At 47.7% G+C, this 23978-nt stretch overlaps 1 protein-coding gene across 2 annotated transcripts in view; it reads right to left on the bottom strand.

Annotated features, from left to right (window-relative positions):
* Positions 1 to 240: 240 nt before the first annotated feature.
* The window catches only part of FIG4 (FIG4 phosphoinositide 5-phosphatase), a 71747-nt gene continuing 48009 nt past the window's right edge, over positions 241 to 23978 (bottom strand). The window contains exons 17-23 of one of the 2 annotated variants that reach the window (XM_036902947.2): positions 20524 to 20582; positions 19160 to 19307; positions 13729 to 13812; positions 11793 to 11988; positions 10632 to 10714; positions 7756 to 7842; positions 241 to 595 (exon numbers count right to left, since the gene is read on the bottom strand). In XM_036902947.2, coding sequence (XP_036758842.2) covers positions 418 to 595; positions 7756 to 7842; positions 10632 to 10714; positions 11793 to 11988; positions 13729 to 13812; positions 19160 to 19307; positions 20524 to 20582 — 835 coding nt within the window. In that variant the 3' untranslated portion in view covers positions 241 to 417. Of the gene's footprint in view, positions 596 to 7755; positions 7843 to 10631; positions 10715 to 11792; positions 11989 to 13728; positions 13813 to 19159; positions 19308 to 20523; positions 20583 to 23978 lie in introns of those variants that run through there. The other variant, XR_005028263.2, reaches the window with a different exon arrangement.

The following is a 23978-nucleotide window of genomic DNA, read 5'->3' as shown; positions in this document are numbered from 1 at the left end:
ATTAGAATAAATTTTTTTTAATGTTAACTACAAAGAAAAACACCCTGACTTCACTTTGTACAAGTGGAGTTTTTTGGCTTGTTCGTTTACTGTTACTCTCCCAGACCTGCCATTGTGCCTGGCACAGAGCAGGTGCTCAATGAATACCTGTTCGGGTGACTTCTTAAGTATGATGGTGTACTATATTGGCCACATTTCTAAAACAAAGTATTTGTAAAATAAAGCAATGACAGCAAAATACTCAGTCATTTCTTTATTACTATAATTTGTAATTCACCGGTTACAAAAAGAGAAAAAAACCTTCCGATGTCAAGACCCGCTGGGAAATTACCTTTTTAGGAAGAGGCAAACAGATCACAACATGAGCAAACTGGCGATGTCAGCCCCGCTGGGGGCCGCCACGGCCCCTGCACCTGTTCACAGGTAGCGGTTTCTGATGTATTCTCGGTACATGGAGGTGTCTTCTTTCCCGAGGGGCTGCATGACACCGCGACTGGCCTGGATGTGGGCTTGGAAGATCTCTGTAGATTTTCTGTCAACTCTTGGAGGTTGAACTTCATAGATGTTGTCTTGCGAGAAAGCCGAAATGGGTGTTCTATAAGAAAGAAGACAGGGCCACAGTAAAGAAAGCAAAGGGCCAGCAGGGAGCTGGGGTCTGCTGGCACCGAGAGCTGCTGCCCTTGGGCGCACAGGCTGAGTAGTAACAAGCGGTCCTCCTCTGCCGGCTTCCTCCCTTGCCTGGAGGACAGATGGTCCAGCTTCGGCCCAGGCAGCCTTCCCTGAAGGACAGGCTGGGTGGGCACCCCTCCTCTGTCCCTGGGCACTCTCCTGTCTGTACCCAGATGCCTGCCCCCCGGACCGGAGCAACTTTAGGTGGGGGCTCGTGGCACATGGCGGGCACTCAGCACTGTTTGCACACTGACTTTGCAACTTCACTGAATTCGCTTCTTGGTTCTACGTTACTGGTGTTTTTCAGGAAGATGTATTAGGAATCTAGTACACTGGGTAGGGGGACACTAATAATCCCTCCCTTACACGCTGATGAGGAGTAAATGAGCTCGTGTGTGTAAAGTGCTCACTCAGCACAGTGCCCTGCACGCTGAAGTCTAGTGAACGGGAACTGCTGTGAGGTCGCCAGTGCGTGACTCTGAGACCCCGCGCACGCTGATGACCAAGCGGCCCTTGGCCAGTTGGAGCTCGTCTGCCGGCACAGCTTCGCCTGAACTGGCAGTTCGCACTCTGCTTCTCTTGAGTGTCGACGTCCTTATGTGTCAGACGAGGCCGCAGATCACAGGGGACGTCTTCGTAAGGTGTAGTGCCGTCTTGTCATGCTGACAGCCCCAGAACTCCAGATTCCGAAACATATCTGGCCTTAGGCTTTTGGTGAGGGATTTGGTCTGCAACAGGCAGCTCCCTTTTCCTGGGGTAATTCGAAAAGCTCCTACGGAGAACCTGTGGTCTAAAGAGACCAAAATGCACCTGAAATGCTAAGTGAAATCCTATTTGTGGTCAACCAGCGGCACTGAACGTCTTCAAGCAAGAGCTGTCCTTCAAGTGACACATGCCACGAGCCCCACACCGGGAAGGCGTGATCCAACACTTAACCGCAAAGCTACGAGCAGCATCACTAGATCCAGCGCTCATGCCCTAATGAGGAGATGCTTGATTTCCCCACAGTTCATACTTCCAAGGTGGGAAAGAGATGTAAAAACCTCCAAGACCCTCACGGGGGCTGCTGGCCAGCACGTCTCCGAGGCCCTGGGAGGATGGGGCTGCCTCAGGGCTCTTCATTTCTGCGGGGACACTCATGCCACAGCTTAGCTGGCACCTGTTTCTGGGTGAAAGGCCCAGCATTCAACGCTGAATGGCGTGGGGACCCCGAGGCTGCTGTAACTCGCCCAGCGGAGAGCTCAGCAGAGGGCAGGGCCCCGGGTTTCTCTCCTGGCCGGGAAGAGGTGACGCCCTTACTCGCCAGCAACTCCTCGCGACCCCAAAGGCCTGAGACCTACTGCCCCCGAGCCAAATGCTGTGTTTCTGTGAATGTTACAAATCCTCAGCTCACTTCTTTTCACCTATAAAGCCTCGTTGTACCTTCGAGAAGAGCACTGTGGTTCCCCTCAAGGAACGTTATGGTCTTATTTAGAAAAACGTATTTGCTCGTTCATTTATGGGCTGCTTGACCCCTACTGCTCGGTGTGCTCCAACACCGAGGACGCGACGGCAGCCCAGACTGCAGTTCCACCCGCGGAAGGGGAACCGCGGGGCAGAGACGCGTCAGATGCACCTCATGTTTCTAGAGAACATCCTTACTGAGGCCTTTTTGTGCTCTTTCTTGAAGTGCTATCACTTGCTCAGTTATAACACGACCGTGTCTGATAACAAACACACCTCACACTTGGATGCAGAACTCATGTTTGAGCCCCTTCTAAAGTCCAGTTCCTATCGAGGCTTTTTCTCTAACACGTAATGAATGCCTAGTAAACATACGCTGGTTTCAAATAAAATATTTAATTAGTCAGACTGAAATGTCTCTGATTTTAGTAATGTCCTGATTATTTGTGAAAAACTAGACAATATTTGTATGATTTCAATCCCTGTATATATGTGAGATCTTTCCAGATGTTAAAATCTTCTTTTTCTATGACTCGCGTCTGGGTATCCACCAACCCCAGCTGGCATTTCGAAGAGACTTTAGTGATGGTTCCAACCACAGAATATATTTATTTCCTTTCCCAGTGAGCCCTTCTGGTGCTGTCACAAGCCCACCTCTCCTCCCAGGGCGGCTGTTTTCACAGCACCAAATGCTCCTTCGCTGGTTATGACTGAGTTGCAAAATCCAAAGAATATCACAGCCAGACAGGACCCTATGGAAGCCGTGACCGACCCTCTGTCTGCAGAGGACGGTCCCGTCAGGGTGCTCCTCAGGTTGCTGCCTGTACTTCCTGGGGAGACCGGGGGGGGGGAGCAGGTCAGAACTGATTGGATGCCCTGGCCTCAGCGCGGTGCACCTCGACCGATGCCTCAGGGGCACTCACCCTGGATCATTATTCTTGCCTTCCTGTAGGATTTATAATTTCTATTAGGAGAAGCCCTTATCACCCTGCTGGCAGAGGGCCCATGACACACACCACCATGAAATGATTTGCTGGCCTGTAATGTTGCATAAGGCTTCCTTCTAGCCCTTAATGCTGCTCAGGGCCTGTGCCCCAGTTCATGGAGGCCGTCCTGACGGGTTTTGTGGTGGTCCATTGCTGCTTCTGAGTCCCTTTATTAGGCTGCTTGTATCTTTCCAACAAGGAACTCATACACTGAAGCCTAGTCATGAATCTATGCTACCAAGATCGTGCAGTGAGAATATGCTTGCTTCTTCCTGTTAACAAGTCGAGATAATGTGCCTATTACCCACAGTCTGTGTGTAAGTATAAAACTAAGTCCAAGATGTGCCTCCCAAGCTACACTCGTCCTATGCGGCAGCCATTAGCCACATGTGGCTATTTAAAGGTACATTAAAATCAAATAAAAGTTAAAGTAAGTTAGCAGCACCGGCCATATTCCATGTGCCTGCCAGCCACGTGTGGTGAGTGGCGCTGTAGGGGGTAACAGAGACAGAACATCCCCATCACCACAGAAAGTCCCGTTTGACAGACTCATTCAGGACCTCTTCCTTGTAATTTCTTCCCCAGAAATTCTGGGTAATTTTATGTCTTTCTAGGCCCACATTGCTTTGATCTAGTATGTCTCTGCAAAGCATGCTTCACTCCTGATCTTTCCTTTGTGTTTACATGCTTACAAGGACGTGAACTCCAGTACCCACTGGCCCGGGTCTTCAGGGAGGCTGTGGGCTTCATCACTGTCCAGGCTCACTGGGAAGGACAACTGGGTGCGCAGCCCAGTGGCCATCTGACCCGCTGCCGAGGCAACTCCTGTGGAACCTGGCTGGTCACTGCCTCCAAATGGAAGATTTTGTAATGCCCAGATTCCCAGGCCCTGGCCCTCTGTACTGAATAGGAACCTCTAGCAATAAGGTCCTGAATTCTGTATTTTGTATCCCTTTAAAAAAAGTTACAATGCTTATTATGTTTTTAATATAAAAAACCATAAAACATGGCCTATGTTAGTATTAATATAAATAAAACTATATGTACAGGTAATTGAAAGAGTAACCAGAAGTCTGAACTGAAAACAGAATGCTTCCTGTTACCTATTTAACCATTTCTGGGGACACTCTGCTTGCTCCCCATTTTTAATGCTGTTCTCTGTTTGCTTGGGGACTTACAGCTCGATATGCTTCCCAAGGTGTTCTGGTATAACCAGAATTTGGAATCCATCCCTCCAGGAGAAATGAGCAGTTCAGCTGTGGAGGAGCAGATGCCCTTCTGTGCTGACATCCTTTATAGAACCGCGAGGCCTACTCTTTCCCCCGCTCCCCTGAGCAGGGGGCCCTGGAGCCATTAGATGGGGCGGAGCAGGGAGAGGCAGCCTGTGGCTGCCCGGGGGGTGGCTGAGCCCAAGTCAGTGGGGAAGGCACCCACACCTGGCGGGGGCAGCGCGAGGGGGGACCCAGAGGCATCCCTATAGGCCCAGGGAGGGGGCTGAGGCCTGCGCACGTGAAGGGCGGCGCAGGCGGTGCGTCAAGAGTCTGAGCAGGGACAGGCAGGTGCGGGTACCCATGTGGAGAGGGGCCGGGGGCCAGGGGGCTTTCATGAGGGTGGGTGCCTGCAATGGGTGTCAGAGCCTGAATGCAGGGCGTCCATGCTGCAGTGGTGATGAGAGGTGCTTATGAACGGGGGAGGGGGGGTTAATTGCATAAATGAAGGTAAGATGGGTAACAGGGGGCCAAGTCCCTCACTGTTGAAGGAGGGGGTCACCAACACGGAAGGGGAGAGGGGGGAATGGACTCTGAGCGCCCCAGTTAGAGGTGTCAGCATGAACTGATACATACACATGTATCTGTATGTAATTTATACGCATATACTTGCATAAACCTATGTATGTGAATGTATTTATATACATGTGCCTATGTATGTTTACCTATATTGTGTAAATGTGTGCATGTCTTTTACGTGGGCCTGGGAGCAGCGACAGCCTGTGGGGACACGCCTACTGCCCAGACCTTACACCACAGCTTTGACACCACTTTGCACTGAAGAGAGGCAGGGATCCTTGGAGAAATGACTGATTTCAGGGCTTGGGCAGGCAAGGAACATGATGAGATTAGAACATCTTGTGCCAGAAATCAAGGAAGTGTTCAAAGAATGATGAGGCCGTGTCCAGACAACATAGGCTGAAGAGACTCGGATGAAATGTGGGACAATTCGAGCATCAAAAGAAATAATGACAGCAACAGATTGTATTCCAATGAATAAAATAGGAAACCAAGACCTCATACGAAGAAAAATAAATGAAAAAAGTTAAAGTTTGATGAAGAGAGAGATATTTACATAGTTTCAAAGTATCTCCCATAGTTAAAAGAAAAAAAAGCAATTTCACAGGAAAAGCCCAGATAATACCACTTTCATCAAGGAATTGAACTAAAGATCATTAGTAACGGGACCAAGTGCAATTGTGTGCCACCCTGTGGGACAGAATGACAAGGACCCACTGTGGCCTCTGTGATGCTCCCGACTGACCATTAGGTGCCTAGTTGCAGAGCTTGAATTTAAAGGCACACACACACACACACACACACACACACACACAGACCCCTTCTCCCCAACACCCACAACACTTGGGGGAAGTGCCACGACAGCACAACGCTGAGCTTAACCTGCAGACGCTCTGCAAAAACACACTCATGTTAGATTCTTTACTCAGAAAGTGGAAAAGGCTGTCAAAAAACTCTAGGTCCACCTGGTTCTCACGTGCTAGGACTCAGAAAAGCAAACACTACTCTAAGAAAAGAATTTAAAAGTAGTAACTGCAAGATCATTATGGATCAAAGTAACACAATTTTGAGGAAAAGGGGAAAATGTTCTTCTTTTATTTTGTATGCTATATTCATTTCATCATCTTCTCCTAAGTTGTCCCATACTATTTTAATGGATGATCAATTTGCATAATACAATTTGGTCAATAGAGTCTACTAACACATTTAAATACTTTCCTTCTTTGGCTGCATCTATTTCAATTCATATGGGAGCCCATACTTCCATATGCTAATTAGATGTAAGACAGAAAAAGTATCTCTAAATTAATAGGAGTTTATGTGGCTTTTTTAAAAAGGAAAAATAGAAAACAATGGTGATGGGGAGAGAATGATGGGGTGAGTGTCCTGGAGGCTGTGGTGAAGTGTTGGCTTGGCTTCCCTCCCCCTAATTGGAGGTGCTGTCCGTCTCCCCTGTATGTGTCCATCTGTCTGGGCCAGTGGACTCAGATTCCCTGCACACTCAGCTATCGACCTTTTCTCACTCTATTTTCTTCTCCTAGGTGGTCTCAATCGTAGCCGGTGGCCTTAGTCACCACCCATGTGCATTCACACCCCCAGGGGCTCCCTTCTGAGTCCCAGCTCAGCTGACCCAACTGCCTCCCAAACAAGGCCCCTTGGGTGCTACTTTAAAGCAAAGCAGACCCCCCTGTAGTGCTCCTCAGCTCAGTACAGGCAGCTCTGAAAGGTCCCGACACAGGCACACTCAACACCTATCAGCGAAATGAGTAAATGAATCCATTAATCAGCCAACCTGTTAGACAAATCAGAAAGCCCCCTCTGAAGGGCTCTCTTCCTCTCCCTCATCCTGTCCGGCTCACCTAATAGTCCCCAGATCCATCCCCTTCCCAGGCTCCCCTTGGCCGCCCTTCTCTGTACCCGCCTTTGCCTGGATTTCGGCAGTAGCCTCTTATCTATCAGTCGGGGACGTGCAGGTGCAGCACACAGAGAACTGAGGACTCAAGTCAACCCAATCCTTTGCTGAACAGGCTGACACAGTCGGTCTAAGGAAAGCGAAGAGACATTTACTAAACATCAACCATATGCCAGGCACCGGGGTGAGCTGCCCCGGACGCACTGCCCTCATTCAGTCTCCCCAGAGACCCGTTTTCCGGAGGGAGCTCAGTGGGTGCAGCGTGACGGAGCCTCTCTGGGGCAGAGCCTCTGGGTGTTTGGTCCCAACAAGCAGAGTAACAGTGAACAGAAAGCCGGTGATAGGGTGATGGCCACAGCTTACTGAGGACTTGTCCCAGGCATGAGCTAAGCACTTCGCGTGCATTATTTCATTGACGCCTACCACCCTCCCATGAAGTGGGCACTATTATTACCCCGTTCTGCAGATGAGAAAACTGAGCCACACAAGACTTAGGTTACTTACTCAAGGTAAAAAATAAACAAAAAAGCAAGTAGTAGAGCTGTGATTCAGGATATGAGCCTAATTGTGTTTAAGGATTTACTAAACACTTGTTTAACCTACAGCACGTTATTGGGACTGGTGGGGCCATGCAGCTGGAAGGGGCGAGCCCCTCACTGCCCTCAGTGGTCCCGTGCTGAGCTAGAGGGCCCGTCCCCGGGGCCGGAGCTCCTGCCAGCCCACCTCTACCCAGTGGAGGGTGGCGTTTACGGGGACACTTACACTGACTCCAACCCACCTCCAAAGGGTGCGTTTCAGGCACAGGCACAGATAGTTTTCCATGGATAAGGTACCAGGAGGGGATGCGTTAGTGCTTATACAATGGTGACAAGACTGAATATTATTCTTACAAAATCTTAAAGAAAAAAGGGACTGGCATGAACACAAGGCTTTTTTAAAGCCCTCATCAAATACTTACAATTTTATAACTCCATCCGGGCACCTGGAACAGAGCTGCCGGCTGCTCCTGTCCTGCTTATGCTGACTGTGGCCCAGCTGAACGAACCTACAAATCACAGTGGAGAGAAAGCAAGCTAAGGAAGGAATGTGCAGGAAGTGCAGGAGAGCTCACGACACGGTTGGAGCTGTACCGGCCGCAGTGTGCTCATCTCAGACAAGTGCACAGGAGTCCCCTGCGCAGCACAATACCCGGAAGGTGCCTGCTTTTGGGGTAGGCCTGTTAGAAGCACAGGGGGAGGGAGTCTATTTAAAATGTTAAGTCATAACCGTGGCTATAACCTCAACTACCTGCTGAGCACCACTGAGCCCCACCCCCCTCAGAAAGGACTGGAACAGAACTAAGGTAGGCTTGAAGCCAAAAGCCAAAAGGAACCGCCCCAGGGCAGCTTGGCAGCAAGGGGACACCTGTCATGGGCTGGGGGCCACCAGCTCTTTCTCAAGGGCACACCTGCCTACAGGGCGCCTGTGCTACGCAGATCCCTCTCCCCCAGGGACAGGCTTGTGGTTCTGTTCTGATGTCTTCTGGGAGGTTACAGGGCAGAATTAAAGAGTGGATTCCCTCTGCTTTTAATATTTAAAATATATTCTTGTGGTGACTATGGATTCTTTTATAATATGTTTTACTAGCTTTTTTAAAGGTCAAGAAAAGTGCTGCAGAAACTACCAGTCATTACATCATCACAGTGATGCTGCAAAACACAGACACCTTACTTTTATCCAGCATTTACTTTTAGCAAACCAACATTTTTTATTCATTTTTGGGGAAGAATGTCACATAGTATCTAATCTCCATATGGACTTTTAAACTTCCCAAATCATGTGTACAATCACTGTCAGAATTTAAAAATGAAAAAGATTTGGCAGAGGCTTTGAGGAAGTAGGAAACTTTTGAGCTGGTCAAGATAGCAAAGCAAAGACACCCGAAAAGAGGCAAAGGAAGGAACAGAGAGCAGGGCTCTGCAGTCAGAAGCAAACTGGAAATCCTCAGCAGTCTGAAGGCGGATGGGCCCTGTAGGAAAAATGGGCAGGCGGGCAGGCAGCTGGTTATGGCTGCAGGGCTGCAGCAGGAGAGGGCGCCTGCCTATTCAGGGAAGAACGGTACGGGTTCTCACCCTTGAAGCTCTGTCCTCTGGATCTGAGGGGCCCTCGGGGACCCCCGGGCCTGGCGAGGGCAGGAGGGGGGACTGTCCTTGAACATTTCGGTCACCCTGGGCCCAGCTCCCTCTCTCAGACACTGACAGACAGGTGGGGGGGGGGGGTCCTACTGCCCGTTGTGTGCCGGGGCTCTGCACACACAGGGGAAGAGATGCCAGGACTCTCTTCGCCTCTTCCCCCAGGTATGCGTCAGGAGCAGGGGCAGGTGAGGACCGAGAATAAAGAGCACAGCACTGCCTACAACCACAGCCCAAGATGCCTGGAGAAGGCCTCCCAGATACGCCACCGAACAGCCCTTCCTGTGCTCCTAGCCCGTCAGGGGGTAATACTATGTCTTCAGTGTACTGCAGAGCTGCCTACAGGACAAACACCATGAAGAGTCATGCATGCCAGAGGGGAGGTGTTGTTCTCCGGAATTTCAAACACAGAATTTTATTCCGGGACTGGGATTCTTCCCTCCCCTGCAGGCCTGCCCTCACTTCCTTCTTAGACCATCTCCTGGGGATGCTGTGGCTGAGCAAGGCTGCGTCTCACTCTCCGAGAAGGGGGAGCTAGAAGCGGGCCTCGGAAGCGGTCTGAGCTGGACAGGCTAGAGGTGAACGTCACGCCTGAATCCGCAGACACCTTCCTTTTGCTTTAATTTCAGTCCTTGAGCAACACACACACACGCTCTGGTAATTCGCTCAGAGTTCATTCTTCCAGACCACACTGCTCACGAGGCCCATTTCAACTGCTCCAGATGCTGGGGCAGCTCCGACGGGTAAGCGAGTGCATGTCTGTGCCCAGGGCTGGGGAGGGTGCGCTGAGCTCTGCAGGACTCCGGTGGCTTCTGCTACGACAGTGGGCCGTCCTACCCGTGCTCCTGCAGTTGAGAAATGCTGTACACTTCCGGGTTTTACATAGTACACAGCAGACTCCACCAGTTTGAAGTAAAAAGCTGACAATATCCAGTTTGACGGATTCTAAAAATGAAATACTTCCCTTGAAAAATAACAGAAGCTGAGGGCTCATTTATACTTGAGTGTTCACGCAGCCAAACTGACACGAGGGCAGCGGGCGTGCCACGGGCGGCACTGCCTGCGACAAGGAAGTCGTCTCAGTGCATGTGAGGCTCAAGGGCATTTACAGGGGTCTTGGCAGGCTCCCGAGAGTCACATAACATTGAACACAGACACACACACAAATTATGTGTATGATCTCAGGAAGTGCCTTTTGCTGGTTGTCTCCCAGTGAGAACCACCTGACAACAGGTCTGCCCCATTCTGGATCAACACCCTTATTTCATGGCCTCCTTTCTCCTCCTCAGCTACCCCTCCACTGGCCCCCAGAGGGAAGGAGAATGCAAGGTCCTTGATCACCAAGAGCCCGGGTTCACTTTGAAAGAAGGCACCTGATCTGAGGGTTTGTTGATGCAGGAATGCAGAAGCACACCTCCCTGGGCAGCCTGCATGTGGGCAGGGGCATCACGGACTCCTCACAGACGTCCACCCCAGGGGCAGCAGGCCCTCCGAGGATGAACCCATGGGGAGTTTGTTCTCCTAAACACCACGACTGTATTGCAAGTGGAATTCATTTCCTTCTGTATTATTGACTATTCTCACTTTGTAAAACGTATACTAGATATGCTATTGTAATAATACATTTGCATTTTTCCTTTATCTCTATATGAAAGTAGTTTACCTTGAATAAATGGAGAGATCTTCTTCTGAGAGGCCGTCTGAGAGGTTAATTCCATATACCTCTTTCATCGGCTGGACCACATTCTGGTGTTAAGAAAAAAAGGAACCAGGAAGAATTTTTAGACATCTAGCATATTAATTATTTCCAAAGATGAAGAAAATGAACCTGTGAATTTTTCCACAAAAGCAATCACAATGTTCTTCAATGTATTTATTAAGCATCTCAGTTAATGATTTTTTAAAAATCTAATTTCATTTCCACTAAATAGTTATTTTAAGGTAAAAAACTGTTAAAAGAATTACTAGTTACTTCTTACTACCCATGCCGGCGTACCGACACCAAAGGAGAAAGCACTCCTCAGAGTATCAAACACAGAGGTTTATTTCAGGACACAGATTCCTTTTTTACTAGTAGTGCAAGAGTTGGCAGACTTTTTTCTGCAAACGGCCAGGGAGTAAATATTTTAGGTTCTCGGGGTCATGCCCTTCACTCTGTGGGTACAGCACAAAAGCTGCCACAGATAATACGTAAACACACAGGCAGGGCTGGGTTCCAACCAAACTTCATTTGCAGAAACAGGCAGCAGGCGGGATCTTGCCACTCTGTGGGTTTGCCAACTCCTGGAATAATGTGTTTGGTTCTTGTATCATCACATTTTACTTGTCACACCTACATCTGATGACTTCTGGCTACTTCTGGAAACCAAATTCCCCCACAGCTAGATTTGGTTCTTTTATTGTTTACTTCCCTTTTATTTTGCTAAACTGGGAATGTAAAATTAAACAGGATGAATTTCCCACCAGGGCTACGCAGACAGGCCAAGGTCCAAACCGCCCATTCCAACTACATGCCGAGAGAGGGATAAACAGAGCTGCAGTAGATGACCTTCCACAAAGGGACAGGAGTTTTTAAAAAATTCTAAAGTGCAAGGAAATTCACTATTACAGGTGGCAGCAAAGTCACCACTCTCATTTCTAAATGAAACCATTTAAAATTATGTCTATGCTGAGCGCGTTCACCTCTGCAGGGCCTCGAACACACGAGGACGGCATGCGACAGTGTGCGCGGGCGACGGCCTGTCCCCACACTCCGCCACGGCTGCAGGTGGCGTGGGCCACCTCCCCAGAGCCCCATGCGGGGGCCCCCCATGCCCTCCCGCACCTCGGCCACCCGGGCGCTGTCTCCCGCGTCGCCCATCTTCACTGGCGTGGAGCGCTGGGACGCAGGGCCCTCCTCCTCGCGGTCGGTCCCCGAGTCGTCCTCCGAGCTGCTGGACACAGCCTCCTCGCTGGGCGGCGGCGGGGCGCTGGCTGCTGTTTTCCGCTGTAAAACTGCCTCTTCTCTGTTGCTTTTGTTCCTTTGAAATGGGAGCATGGGCGTGAAGTATCTTTAAACTGAACCCTCAACACTCAGTGTGTATCATGCTGTCTAAGACCTTAGTCCCACTGAAGTGTAAGAAATGGACTGTGAGAAACCTGTTTCTGAGTTCAAGTTGTGAACTCAGAGAAACCTTTATATTTTATCATGTACCTATACTGACCTTATATGTATTTAAACCCTGTTATAAATTCGTAAAATAAACCGGTTATGAGCATGTAAACCAGGGAAGACGAGTCTCGCCACTTGGTCGCTATGCCTTCCTTTGGTAACTGAGATCAGTATTTTCAAAGTTCATGTCACAGTAACAGAAGTGTTTGAGATATTAGTAAAATTATCTATAACTAATAAAAGCATCAAGAAGAGGCCAACACCCAAATCCACGTATATTTCCTTCCCTCTAATGATTTTTATCAATCACAGTATCAGCTGATTATTTATACCAAAGGAATGAGTAACTGATGGACATAAACTGAATTTTTAAATTTACTGTATTATTAGTAAATAACTGTATTTGCAGGACATTCCTTCTAACAGTAGAGAATAGATGGAAAAAAACCCAGAAAAAACCCTACACTTACAAAAGTGTTTACTTTTATTTTAGTTCCAAATTTGAGAGTAGTAAGAATTGTTCTTTTAATTCAGAAAATATTCTATAATAATACTTTTGGATTTTATGAAAAACATTTAATAGTTTACTCATTTTAAAAATTCTTTGTAAGGGACTTAAAATACTCTAATATTCTGAAACGCTATAGGAAAGGAAATGCAATCTGTCTGACCATGGGTTGGATATTACTGAAAATAAATTGGTTTCTGACTTTCTACAAAAATTTAAGTTAACAACATTTCTGTGTTTTACGGTAATGGATGGTTATTGACATGTCTGTCCCAGTAGCTCCTTTAAACTCCTGAAGACATCCCTTTTAAAAATTCCTTAGCATCTGATCCAGGGCTTAACATGCAGCTATTTAAGGCCACACATTTAAGTCACAGAAATGGTGTGCCTGGAAGACAGTAATTTCATTGTATGAATCCCAGGTATCCAATTTAGGACCCTACGCACACTCCCAAATACAACCACGACTCAGGATCTAGTCTGCCCAGGGCTTCTGGTGAGGGTCTGGAAGAAATCTTAGCACCGGGATTTTCCAGGTCAGCGGCACTGACAGGGGTTCTATGCTCAGACGAGCAGCACATTTCACTCCAGTCTCTAAGCATGAAGATGTAGACACGGGTTGTCTTCTTCCTCATATTACTGGATATAATGAAATAAGTCTTCCCAAAAACAATGCTACAGTAATAAACAAAAACTATTCATTTACCTTAGCTGAGCACATATGTTTCAATGTCTCCTCAGGATATCAACAAAAATAAATACAAGGAATATAAATTTTTACCTAAGTATTTATGTTGTGGGAGACAGGATTCTCAGCTATTTACAGGACAGAACACAGTATCTGCTACCTGTCTATGCCACCTGTGATAGTCCTAACTTAAAATAATGAAATGCACTGTATTGCTGAAATTCCCATAATTCTACTTTCAGTGTTGAACACTTTAGTGATCCCTGTGCTATGAATAAACCATCTGCATAAATGCAATAAATGGACTGTGTCCCAAACTATGTGACTTGAAGTTACTAGTTTTTGGTGGAACTTATATTACAACTGCTATTTTACACGAATCTTTAAAACTTCATTCTGTATTTAAATCTTACCCCAATACTGACTTTCCAGTTTCATCTGGTTTACGCACAGTAAATGGACTTGGATCAATGCCAACGGTCTTAGGCATAAAGTCACTGAAGAAAGGGGAACAAAAATTTCCGCATGAATCACTGTCCATCCAGAAGGTTTTGGCTTCCATTCAATTCACATTCTTATAAAAACCCTCCTGCCCTTGGAGATACATACATTCTGAGCCAAATGTTCGGGGAGCTTAGGTGATCAGGGCTGTAAACCCCGTGAAGTAACAGCACTAGGTAACTTCGGTATTATCAGTCTTCCCTGTGAATTTTCTTTATGATTATGAGGCCCAATAGTTGTAAATTTAAGATTTCATTTACTGGAACAGAGTTGATACCTGAATTACTACTAGGATGTATATCCTCCGGTTACAGAGCATGATTAGTTTTCTGGTAAAATTAAACTCATACAAACCAATAGTAAAACACTCCACCACTCAGTCTTACAGACAGTGTTTCAATCACGCTGTGTCACCTAAGGGAGCTGACATAAGAGCCAAAGCAGAGCGGTGGGCGTTAAGTATCAACACCCCCAGCGTGAGGTCAGGGTTAAGTCAACACTGTAGGATCACTGCAAACAGAAACCCCCAGCTGACCACGTCCCAGCAGAAGCTGACGTCATGGCCTCGCTACTCACGGCCCACCTGGCCACTGCGGCAGCCAAGCCCGACTCTTCAGACGCGAGGCAAGCGGTGTGGTTCACACCGTCAGACCTGGGGCTCGGCAAGGACCCTGCTCCGAGTGTGCCTCGGTGCCACACTCTTTGAAGGAGAAAGCAATAATGCACCTGACTCAAAATGCCTATTGAACAGTTTGAAAATGTGGTTTTTAAAATTTAAGTGGCTCAACTTCTTTCTTTCTTTTTGAATATATATCATAAATCCTCATTACATGTGGACTCTGTATTTGAGAATTTGCTTACTCACTGAGATTTCTTTGTAACTCCCAAATCAACACTCGGGTTTCACAGTCACTCATAAACATGCTCGTGTGCAGAACAGTGACAAAGAGAGAGCCAGCACTCATCTTCCCAGCCTAGGCAGAGCGAGATGACGCTGTCCTTGTGACTCTCAGACAGTAAACAAGTGTCCTTTCCACAGTCTGCTTCAGGCCATGTTTTCACATTTTTGTGCTTTTTGATGGTGATGTACCTGAAATGGTCCCTAAGCACAGTACTGAAGCCGTCTAGTGTTTCTAAGCACACGGAAGCTGTGTGTTACAGAGAAAATACGTGCACTGGAGAAGCTTCACCAGGCATGAGTCACAGTGCTGTTGGCTGTGTGAACTCCATGTTAATGAACTGACAATACACATTAAACATTCCTATTTAATTAAGTAAATTAAATATTAGACATCTTTAAACAGTAAGATACAAAATAAGGTTATGTGTTGACTGGTTGATGAAAATGTTGTGGCCAGAGGCATGCAGGACCCTAAAACTATTTCCCCTAGGAGCAATGGTTCGCTTAGTTCAGTGTTCAGGAACTTTAAAGAACATAACTCCTCTTACTAAAATTTATTTATAACTCCAAAATCAACACTCAGCTGTCACGGTCATTCACAGACATGTTCGTGTAGAAAGCAGTGAAATAAATAAAGAAAGCCTACTGTCTATCTACACGTACAGGCACGGCTCGGAAGCACTTCAGGGCCAGATCCAGGCCACGGAAAGCCAAGACTACAGTGAAGCAGTCAAATGGGTTTTGGGTTTCCTGGTGCACGTAAAAGTCACGCTTTCACTACACCGTAGATGGTTAAGTGTGCCACAGATTATGTCTAAAACAATGTACATATGTTACTTGAAAAGAAGCTTTATCACTAAAACCTCTAACTATCACCTGAGCTCCCAGAGGGTGGCGATCTTTCTGCTGCTGGAGGGTCTTCCTGCACGCTGGCGGCTGCCGACAGATGAGGGGTGGCCGCTGAAGGTCAGGGCGGCTGTGGCAGTGCCCTGAAGTAAGACAACACTGAAGTCTGCCACATCGACTGACTCTTCCTCACTCCAACAGTCTCTGGAGCATGTGACGCTGTTTGAAAGACTGTTACCCACAGAAGAACTTCTCCAAACGAGCCCATCCCCTCAGCCCCTCCTGCTACTTCGCCGACTAAGTTCATGTCAGGCTCCAAACCCTTTGCTGTCCCCGCGACGGTCTTCACGGCACTTTCCTCGGGAGCAGATTCCACCTCAAGAAACCGCTTTCTTTGCTCACCTATAGGAAGCAACTCCTCCTCTATTCAGGTTTGATCGTGAGACTGAATATGGGGAAAATGGGGGTCCTACGGCCAGGACTCTCCCCTGGCCCTGGTCGGCTGGCTCACTGCACACGTGTGGGTGATACACTGTTACTGACTCTATATAAAGAGCTCCGCCCAGTGCTCTGGGAGACGTGGTGGCAGGGCTGCAGGAGGGCAGAGGCTGGAGTGGTGGCAGCGCCGAGGACAGGGACTGAGACGGCTGCGGGGGCCGGGATGGAGGAGGATTAGGGACCTGCAGGTGCTGGGTGCAGACGGGATTCTAGTGCTTGACCCACCGCCAGGGGGGCAAAGCCGAGTATAATCCCTTTTACCCCAAGAACGTTCCATCGTCATTCCTGAGTCTCACTGAATCCATAGTGAACTTGCCCAGGGCTGAAACCCACTGGCCAGGCACTGAAGCAATTCAGTAACACCTTCAGGCCCTACTTCTAATTCCAGTTCTCTTGCTGCTTCCACCACATCTGCAGTGACGTCCTCCCCTGAAGTCTTGAACCCCCCCAAAGTCAGCCCTGAGGGTTGGGATCAACTTCTTCCAAACTCCTGTTCACGTTGGTGTTTTGACCTCTCCCCGTGAATCACAAATGTTCTTGATGGCTTCTAGAATGGGGGATCCTGCCCTGAAGGTCCTCAATTTACTTTACCCAGATCCATCAGAGGAGTCACTATCTATGGCAGCTGTAGCCTTTTATGAAATGCATTTTTTAATAAGTGAGGCTTGAAACTCAAAATTACTCCTTGATCCATGAGCTACAGAATGGATGCTGTGTTACAGGATGAAAACAACATTCACCTCACTGACCATCTCCACCGGAGCTCCTGGGTGACCAGGTGCATTGTCAATGGCAGTAATATTCTGAAAGGAATCTTTTTTGCTGATGGTAGGTCTGATGGTAGGTACTCAATCTGGGCTTGAAATATCCAGTAAACCACGTTGTGAACAGTTGTGCTGCCATCCAGGCTTTGCTGTTCCGTTCACAGAGCACAGGCAGGGGAGACTGAGCGTAAGGGCCTTTGGATTTCTGGAATGGCCAGTGAGCACTGACTTCAACTTAAAGTCACCAACTAGCCCCGAACAAGAGCCACGGCTTCTCCTCTCCAGCTGTGAAAGCCCTAGATGGCATCTTCTTCCAACATAGGGTTATTACCTACCTTGAAGATCTGTTGTTGAGTGCAACCACCGTCATGAATTTCTCAGCTAGACCTTCTGGGTAAGTCGCTGCAGCTTCTCCATCAGCACCTGCTGCTTCGCCTGCACTTCTCTGTCGTGGAGACGCCTTCTTGCCTTAAACTGTGAACCGACCTCGGCCAGCTTCCTGCTTTGCTCCTGCAGCCTCCTCCCCTCTCTCAGCCCTCACAGAACTGAAGAGAGTTGGGGCCTTGCTCTGGACGAGGCTTTGGCTTGAGGGAATCCTGCGGCTGGTCTGAGCTTCTCTCCAGGCCTCTGAAGCTTCCCCCACTCAGCAGTGAGGCTGCTTCTCCTTGTGTCACCTGTGTGCTCACTGGAGCAGGACTTTAAATTGCCTTAACTTTCCCTTTGCCTTCACAGGCTGGCTCCCTGTTTGCTGCAGGAGGCCTGGCTTGTGGCGTATCTCGGCTTTCGACATGCCTTCCTCACTGAGCTGGATCAGGTCTGGTTTTTTAATTTCAAGTGAGAGACGTGCGACTCTTCCTCCCACTCACACACTTAGAGGCACTGGAGGGTCATTACGGGGCTTGACGTCAGTACTGCTGTGCCTTAGGGGTCAGGGAGGCCTGAGGGCTGGGGAGGGTCAGGGGACGGCTGGTGGGTGGAGCAGTCGGAACACACGTCACCAATCTCAGTCACCATCTGATATGGGCAGTTACTGGCACCCCAAAACAATTACTATGGTGGCATCGACGATCACTGATCACAGACCACGTGACAAATATTATAAGGAGAAAGTCTGAACTAGTGCAAGAATTACCGAAATGTGACACTGAGACACAAAGTGAGCAAATGACATTGGAAAAATTACTCTGACAGAATTGCTAAACACAGACAGGGTGGCCACAAACCTTCAATTTGTAAAAAGCTCACTGTCTATAAAGCACAATGAAACGAGGTGTGCCTGTATGCAGTGGTGTCATCCTTTGCTGAGCTGGAAAATTCTGGAAATGACAGTAACCTTACCATTAAAACTGCTAATCACTAATAAGTTTAACTGAAGATGAAGCAAGTAAAAATTTCAAACTTTCCGTCTGAAACACTGAAGCAAAATGCAGAGTGACTTCTAGGAAACAAAACCATAGATTATGTTTCTACATGTACCACATTAAGTTTAAGCATACATGTGTCACATCTGAAGAAAATGCAAAATACAAAAAGGTAAACTTTGGTATAAAACGGGAAGTGATTTGCTTTGCCCAATTTTCTTATTCTAGTCCCACCGTTTTTCTAAAAGGCCCCACCAAACTGTAAAATAGACCCAGAAAAATGAAGTATGTTCAAAGGTGACAGACCAGATGGAGAGAGTCTAGAAACAATGTCATATGATTCATGAAAGAAAGGAAGGATACTCTGAAAAGCGTTAATATTGCTCCTCAAATATCTCGGGGCTGTCATGTAGAAGAGGCATTAGACTTGTCCTGTGCCTGATGAAAATAGTAATATAACGATAGCCACCATTTAACAGTCACCCACCCGGGTCAGGCACTACAGCAGGCACTTGGGGTGTGTGTGTGTGTGCACGCGTGTGTGTGAGAGAGACACACCCCTATCTATATGAAATGAAGTTTCTAAGACTCAGGTAAGTTGCATAATTTTCGTAAGGTCACACAGGTAGGCAGTGGCTGCTCTAAGATTCACATCGTGGCCTTTCTAGTATAAAGACTATGCTTTTTCCCTGAATTTGTATTAGTTCTCAATTTCTGTGTTCAGTTTAAAAAACTGGGTTTATTCCAAATGACAAACCAGGACCAATGGGAGCAGATTTCACCTCATCAAAGGGAGGAAACTATCTTCTGCTGTCTGACACCGGGGCCGCCCCTGACGGAGACAGTGAGGGGCTGGCCGGCTGCCAGCCAGCAGGCTTACCGAACAGATGTCTGGTGACGGAAGACGTTTCTCCATAGACCAGGAGGACTGCAGTCCCCAAATGCTTACAGTATCAGAGCACTCACAACATACCGCACTGAGCTTGTCATAGCCAAGCAGAAGGTGTCATCGAAACTGCTCAGTTCATACGGGCGGAAGAACTCGCTGTGGATATCAATCTCTTCTTCATATTTGTGAAATTTCTTCACGGTCAGCCTCTTTAAATTTGCAGCACAGATAACTAAGAGAAACACCGCCTGTCACCCTCGGAGCCGCAGATCACAGCCAGCAGACGTTCCTCTTCCATCAACTGCGCTCACAGATCGCACTCTGGCCAAGGCTCAGCTCCTGCCTCCGCATGTGCACACGTGCGTAAGAGACAAGATATGTGCACAGAACACACAGCGTGACGCTGAGTGTGACCAGCTCCAGAGACAGGAGGGCCTCTGCTAGTCCAGGCAGGAGCCGGGACTTCTTTTAGAAATCAAATTAGCTCTCTAAATTCCTGTTTGCTTTGAAATAAATACCTCTGCTTTCTAGATAACAATCACACAGCTATTCAGTAAATTTTCCTTCATATTTCAAATCCTGGATATAGCCAATGTTAGACTGTTGAAGTCCTTTCCTTTCTCCCAGAAGTATAATTTTACCCAGAATTTCAAGGTTACAAATATTTTAAAAGACTAACTGGTAACTTATTGAGAATGAAAAATCATTTGCAATCTCCTTAGTTCCTGGCCTTCACCAGCAGAGCTGGGAGGGCCAACCGTGACCGGACGGGGACCTTAGCCGAAGTTCTCTAGACTGGCAGAAAGTCTTTCTCAGACCTTTTCACAAATAGGAAAATTGGCTTCTCAAGATCAGAGGAATCAGTAATTGCCAGGACTAAATTCTATTTAAAAGTAGTCAATTAGGTAAATTTAGAAATAGCATTCTAATATATTGTATGCTTGAGGGTATTATTTTGATATAAAAACTTTCCTGCCTTTCTGACAAATTAATAAAACTTAATTTAAACTTTAGTGACTTTTGATACACATATCTGTAGCCTTTTCCACTGCTTAGATAAAGGAAAAGTTTTTATTTCTCCTTGTAAAGAGATCTTCACTTCCCCCAAATATCTAGAAATACACTCAGAATGATGAAATATGAACTAATTTTAAATTAGTTTAAAATGATGAACTCATGTATTATATCCATTAAACATCGAGGGACATGCTAATAACTGTAAGACACAACGTACTGGCCTACTTAGATAAAAGAAGTGTAATACAATCCCTGCCCTTTAAAAAGCTAAGCTGTTACAATGCCTGGCCTGTTACGACAGCAACATAACACGGAGCAGCTATTCATTTCTTTCTAACAGAATAGTATATGCAAAGAACTTAATGCTTCAAGCTCACTGAGGAACAATTAAAAAATATGTTAATATAAAAACTAAAAGACATCGTACCTACCTTCATCATATGGCAGCGGTAAATGTTTTATTACCTCTGGTGTCCACCAGTAAGTGTAACTATAAAATTGAAAAAAAAAAAAAAAAAGATAAGATGGGTCAGATGTGAATGCTCGTTTTCTACAATTCATTGGATAAAAGGGATTGTATGGCCTATAGTAAGATGTTGCCTCATACTTTAAAATTAATTCTTTTTCTTTTCAAAACATGTTTGTGAAGCGTTCGGCATGGGAGGTCTTCAGCGTGTCAGTTCCTTTCCAACCCCTTTCTTGTTTCGACCACGTCACAGATCTGCAAAAGCACATCTGAGAGCAGTGCTCCGACGTTCCTGACCCGCAGCTGAACAGGCTGGGCCCCGCCTCCCGGGCCCGGGCCCGTGTTAGTTACTCTGCAGGCTTTCACTGCTTGATGGCCGAGGGGCCGGAGTAAGGCAGGACATTTCTGTCATCTGGATTTCTGCTACAAGACTCCATGTGAGCAGAGAATCTGAAGGGATCCTGAACTGCTCTCTCCCTGAACACTGAATTTAACTCAAAATTTTATTTTATTTTAGTTCTAAATCTGATGAAATGGATATTTAGGGGGGGAAATGCTATACCACAGAGCTAGGAAGGGGGAGGATGTGAAATGTTATATAAAAAATATTTAGAACATAGATTGTCAGAAAAAAGATCCTATTGCCAAAAATGCTAGGAAGATAATTTTAAGTAAATGAAAGACTTCCTAGAAGTAAAATGCTGGCATCACAGTCTTGAAGAATCCCAGTCATGAAGAACGGGGGTGTCAAGACCAACAGGCAGCACAGAACACTACCCTGGAGACGGTGAGCAGAATGCGCCCCCAAGGGCGGCCGGGAGGTCACGGCCCCTACGGCGCCGTGCGGGGCGGGAGGGGCTGCTGCGGTGGCAGGGAAGGCTCCTGACCTTCGCCCGAGACCGAATCATGCTCCAGGGCGGTGCGCCCCAAGACCCAGCGCACAGATCACCCGGGGGCCCTATCAAAAGGCAGATCCGGATGCACAGGTGGGGCCTGAGAGTCTGCGTTTACGATAAGCTCCAGGTGGTGCCAAAGGGCCTAGTCCTCAGACCGCTTTCTGAATAGCAAGGTTTCAGAGCATGAAAAGAACAGAAAAGGAATAAACTGACTGTTGCGGAGAATTCAGTCTTTCAACATCTATTAAGTACCTACTGTGTGCCAAGCATTGCTCTCTGCGTCAGAAATGCCATGTTGACAACACTGACACAGGAAGTAGAGCTACTTAATCCCAGGACTGTTTCTATCCTCACCAGCCATGATGTTTCATGCCAGAAAGAGAAAAACACAAGATCCGAGGAACCTGCGCAGAGCCCGGGAGGCAGAAGGGAGCAGCAGAGGGCCTCTGGGCGCGCGCAGCGCCCCGCACGGCGGGGCTCGACCCTGTGAGCGCAGACAGGAGGGGCCACAGGAGGGGCCACAGGACACGGGCAGAGGCGGTCTCGATGCGCCAAAGCGAGAGGCAGGAGAGTCTGGAAACGGCACGTGAGCGACGCCAACCCAGCAACGCAGCAGAACCAAGCATCAAACAGAGGTGTGCGGTGGTGGCCTCGAAGACGGCCAGTGACTTCTGAGAATCCACATGTATTTTCTAGAACAAGACGCACCTGGCTAGCTTCATTTTCTTTTCTGAAGGGGACTCAGACTATCACAGGCCAGGGGAATGGAGAAGACGCGGGCCAGCTGTTTAAGAGGGGCGTGTGCGCGTGTGCAAGGTCTGTTTTGTGATGACCCTGGCAGAGGGGAAAGTAGGCAAGTTAGCAGCTAACATGTAAGGAGTCTGAAGGATACTGCTCATAATTAGCTTAGAGGAAAAAGAACCAAACCTTATGAAGAATGTGTTTTAACTCAAAATGCTTCATATGGAGAAAAAGAATGAAGAGATGATTTTGCATTAGTGGTTGAGACAAGGCCATAATTCTTAAAAGCATTACTTAACTATATTTCCCTAAGCAAGATAAAGCAATTTAATGATACTTTTTTTGAAAATTCAACTCCTGTAAGTGGGTCTCAGAAGCAAAAAAGCCCGTGGGACATATGTACCTGGGGAGGATGGGCTGGGGCGGGTGGCGCTGGGAGCGTCTGAGCCCAGGGCAGGGGGGCTCTCACCGCACCGGGCACACTGGCCAGGGGAGCAGAACCTGCCCCGGGGCAGGAGCTGCTTTGGCACCGGGGCCTGCACGGTGGCACTGCTTCTTCCTCTGCGCACAATACCTCGTAAGCCAGCTTTTGTTTCCAGCCTCTCATGGTAGGACGCTCCGTCCCACGAGCTCACTCAGGAAAGTCAGGGAGATGGGAAAAGACTCTTCCTTCCCTGGGCTACCTCGAGAGCCCTCTGAAGTAACATTATATATGGACTTCAGCAAAGAAACTGGTATTTGTGAACACGGCAGAGGAATGTCGGCAGGATGACAACACAGTTAAGTGAGTTACGGCTGCTCACGAGATTCCAACCCCACATCGTGACGCTGTGTCAGGGGGGAGGGGCTGTGTCTACCCTACCGCAGCCAGCATCCCCCCTCAGGCCTGTCAGGGTCAAGACGGCCAGCTGGTTAGACGTGGGGAGCTGCAGAGCCAGAGACAACGGACAGTAAGTAGGACGCACACTTAATGCTTTTGGAAGCAGGCAAAGCATATGGACGTGACAAGAATGCTCAAAAGAGCAGGACAGGATGGTACAGGTAAGGAAGGCACACAGCAGATGGCACTGGGGAGAGCTGAAGCTCAGGGGGTGAACAGCATGGTGACACTGACGAAAACAGAAGTAATCTGACACTTTTAATAAAAACAGAGGTTCCAGGTCAAGGGAGCAGGGGCCCCAGTGGTTTTACAACAGTCGGCATGAATCAGACCAAAGTCTGGCCATTATGGGACCCAGGTCTAGGTCCCACAGTTTAAAAAGAACACTGACACTGGCTGGAACACATACAGAAGAGAGCACCCTGAATGCTAAACAGACTTGAAATCACATAATGAAGTGGGGCTGTGTAACCAGGGGAAGGGACTTGCAGGATGTGCAAACTTGTCTTCAAATATGCAAAAGACTCTCAAGTGGATGAGGACACTATGGTCTTAAGGGGTCTGTGGTCACAGTTAGAGAGACAGAGGAAGGACTGTGTAAGTGGGCCGTCCAAATCCAGCTGCCTCCCCACCCAGACGTGCCCAGGCTGGCAAACCAGGGCTGTAAGCAGAGGCCAGGGCCCCCTCCCCGCAGGGGCGCCGCAGGGCTCACGCGCCGGACAGGGAGTGCAGCTGGGGGATCTCCTGACTCCAAGTCAATAAAACAATCAATACTTAGTTTCTAAACACCTTGGTGACACTGTATAAATATGACTCAATAAATGGCATCTTAGACGATGTGCAACACAGTCACCTGATTCGGAACAGAGCTTCAGTCAGTGGTCTGCGGCAGATCAGTGAAGG

This window comes from Manis pentadactyla, chromosome 12 (genome assembly GCF_030020395.1).
Source record: "Manis pentadactyla isolate mManPen7 chromosome 12, mManPen7.hap1, whole genome shotgun sequence".
Lineage (NCBI taxonomy): Eukaryota > Metazoa > Chordata > Mammalia > Pholidota > Manidae > Manis > Manis pentadactyla.
The sequence above is the reverse complement of the archived record's forward strand: the minus strand, read 5'-3'. Positions and strand labels throughout refer to the sequence as shown.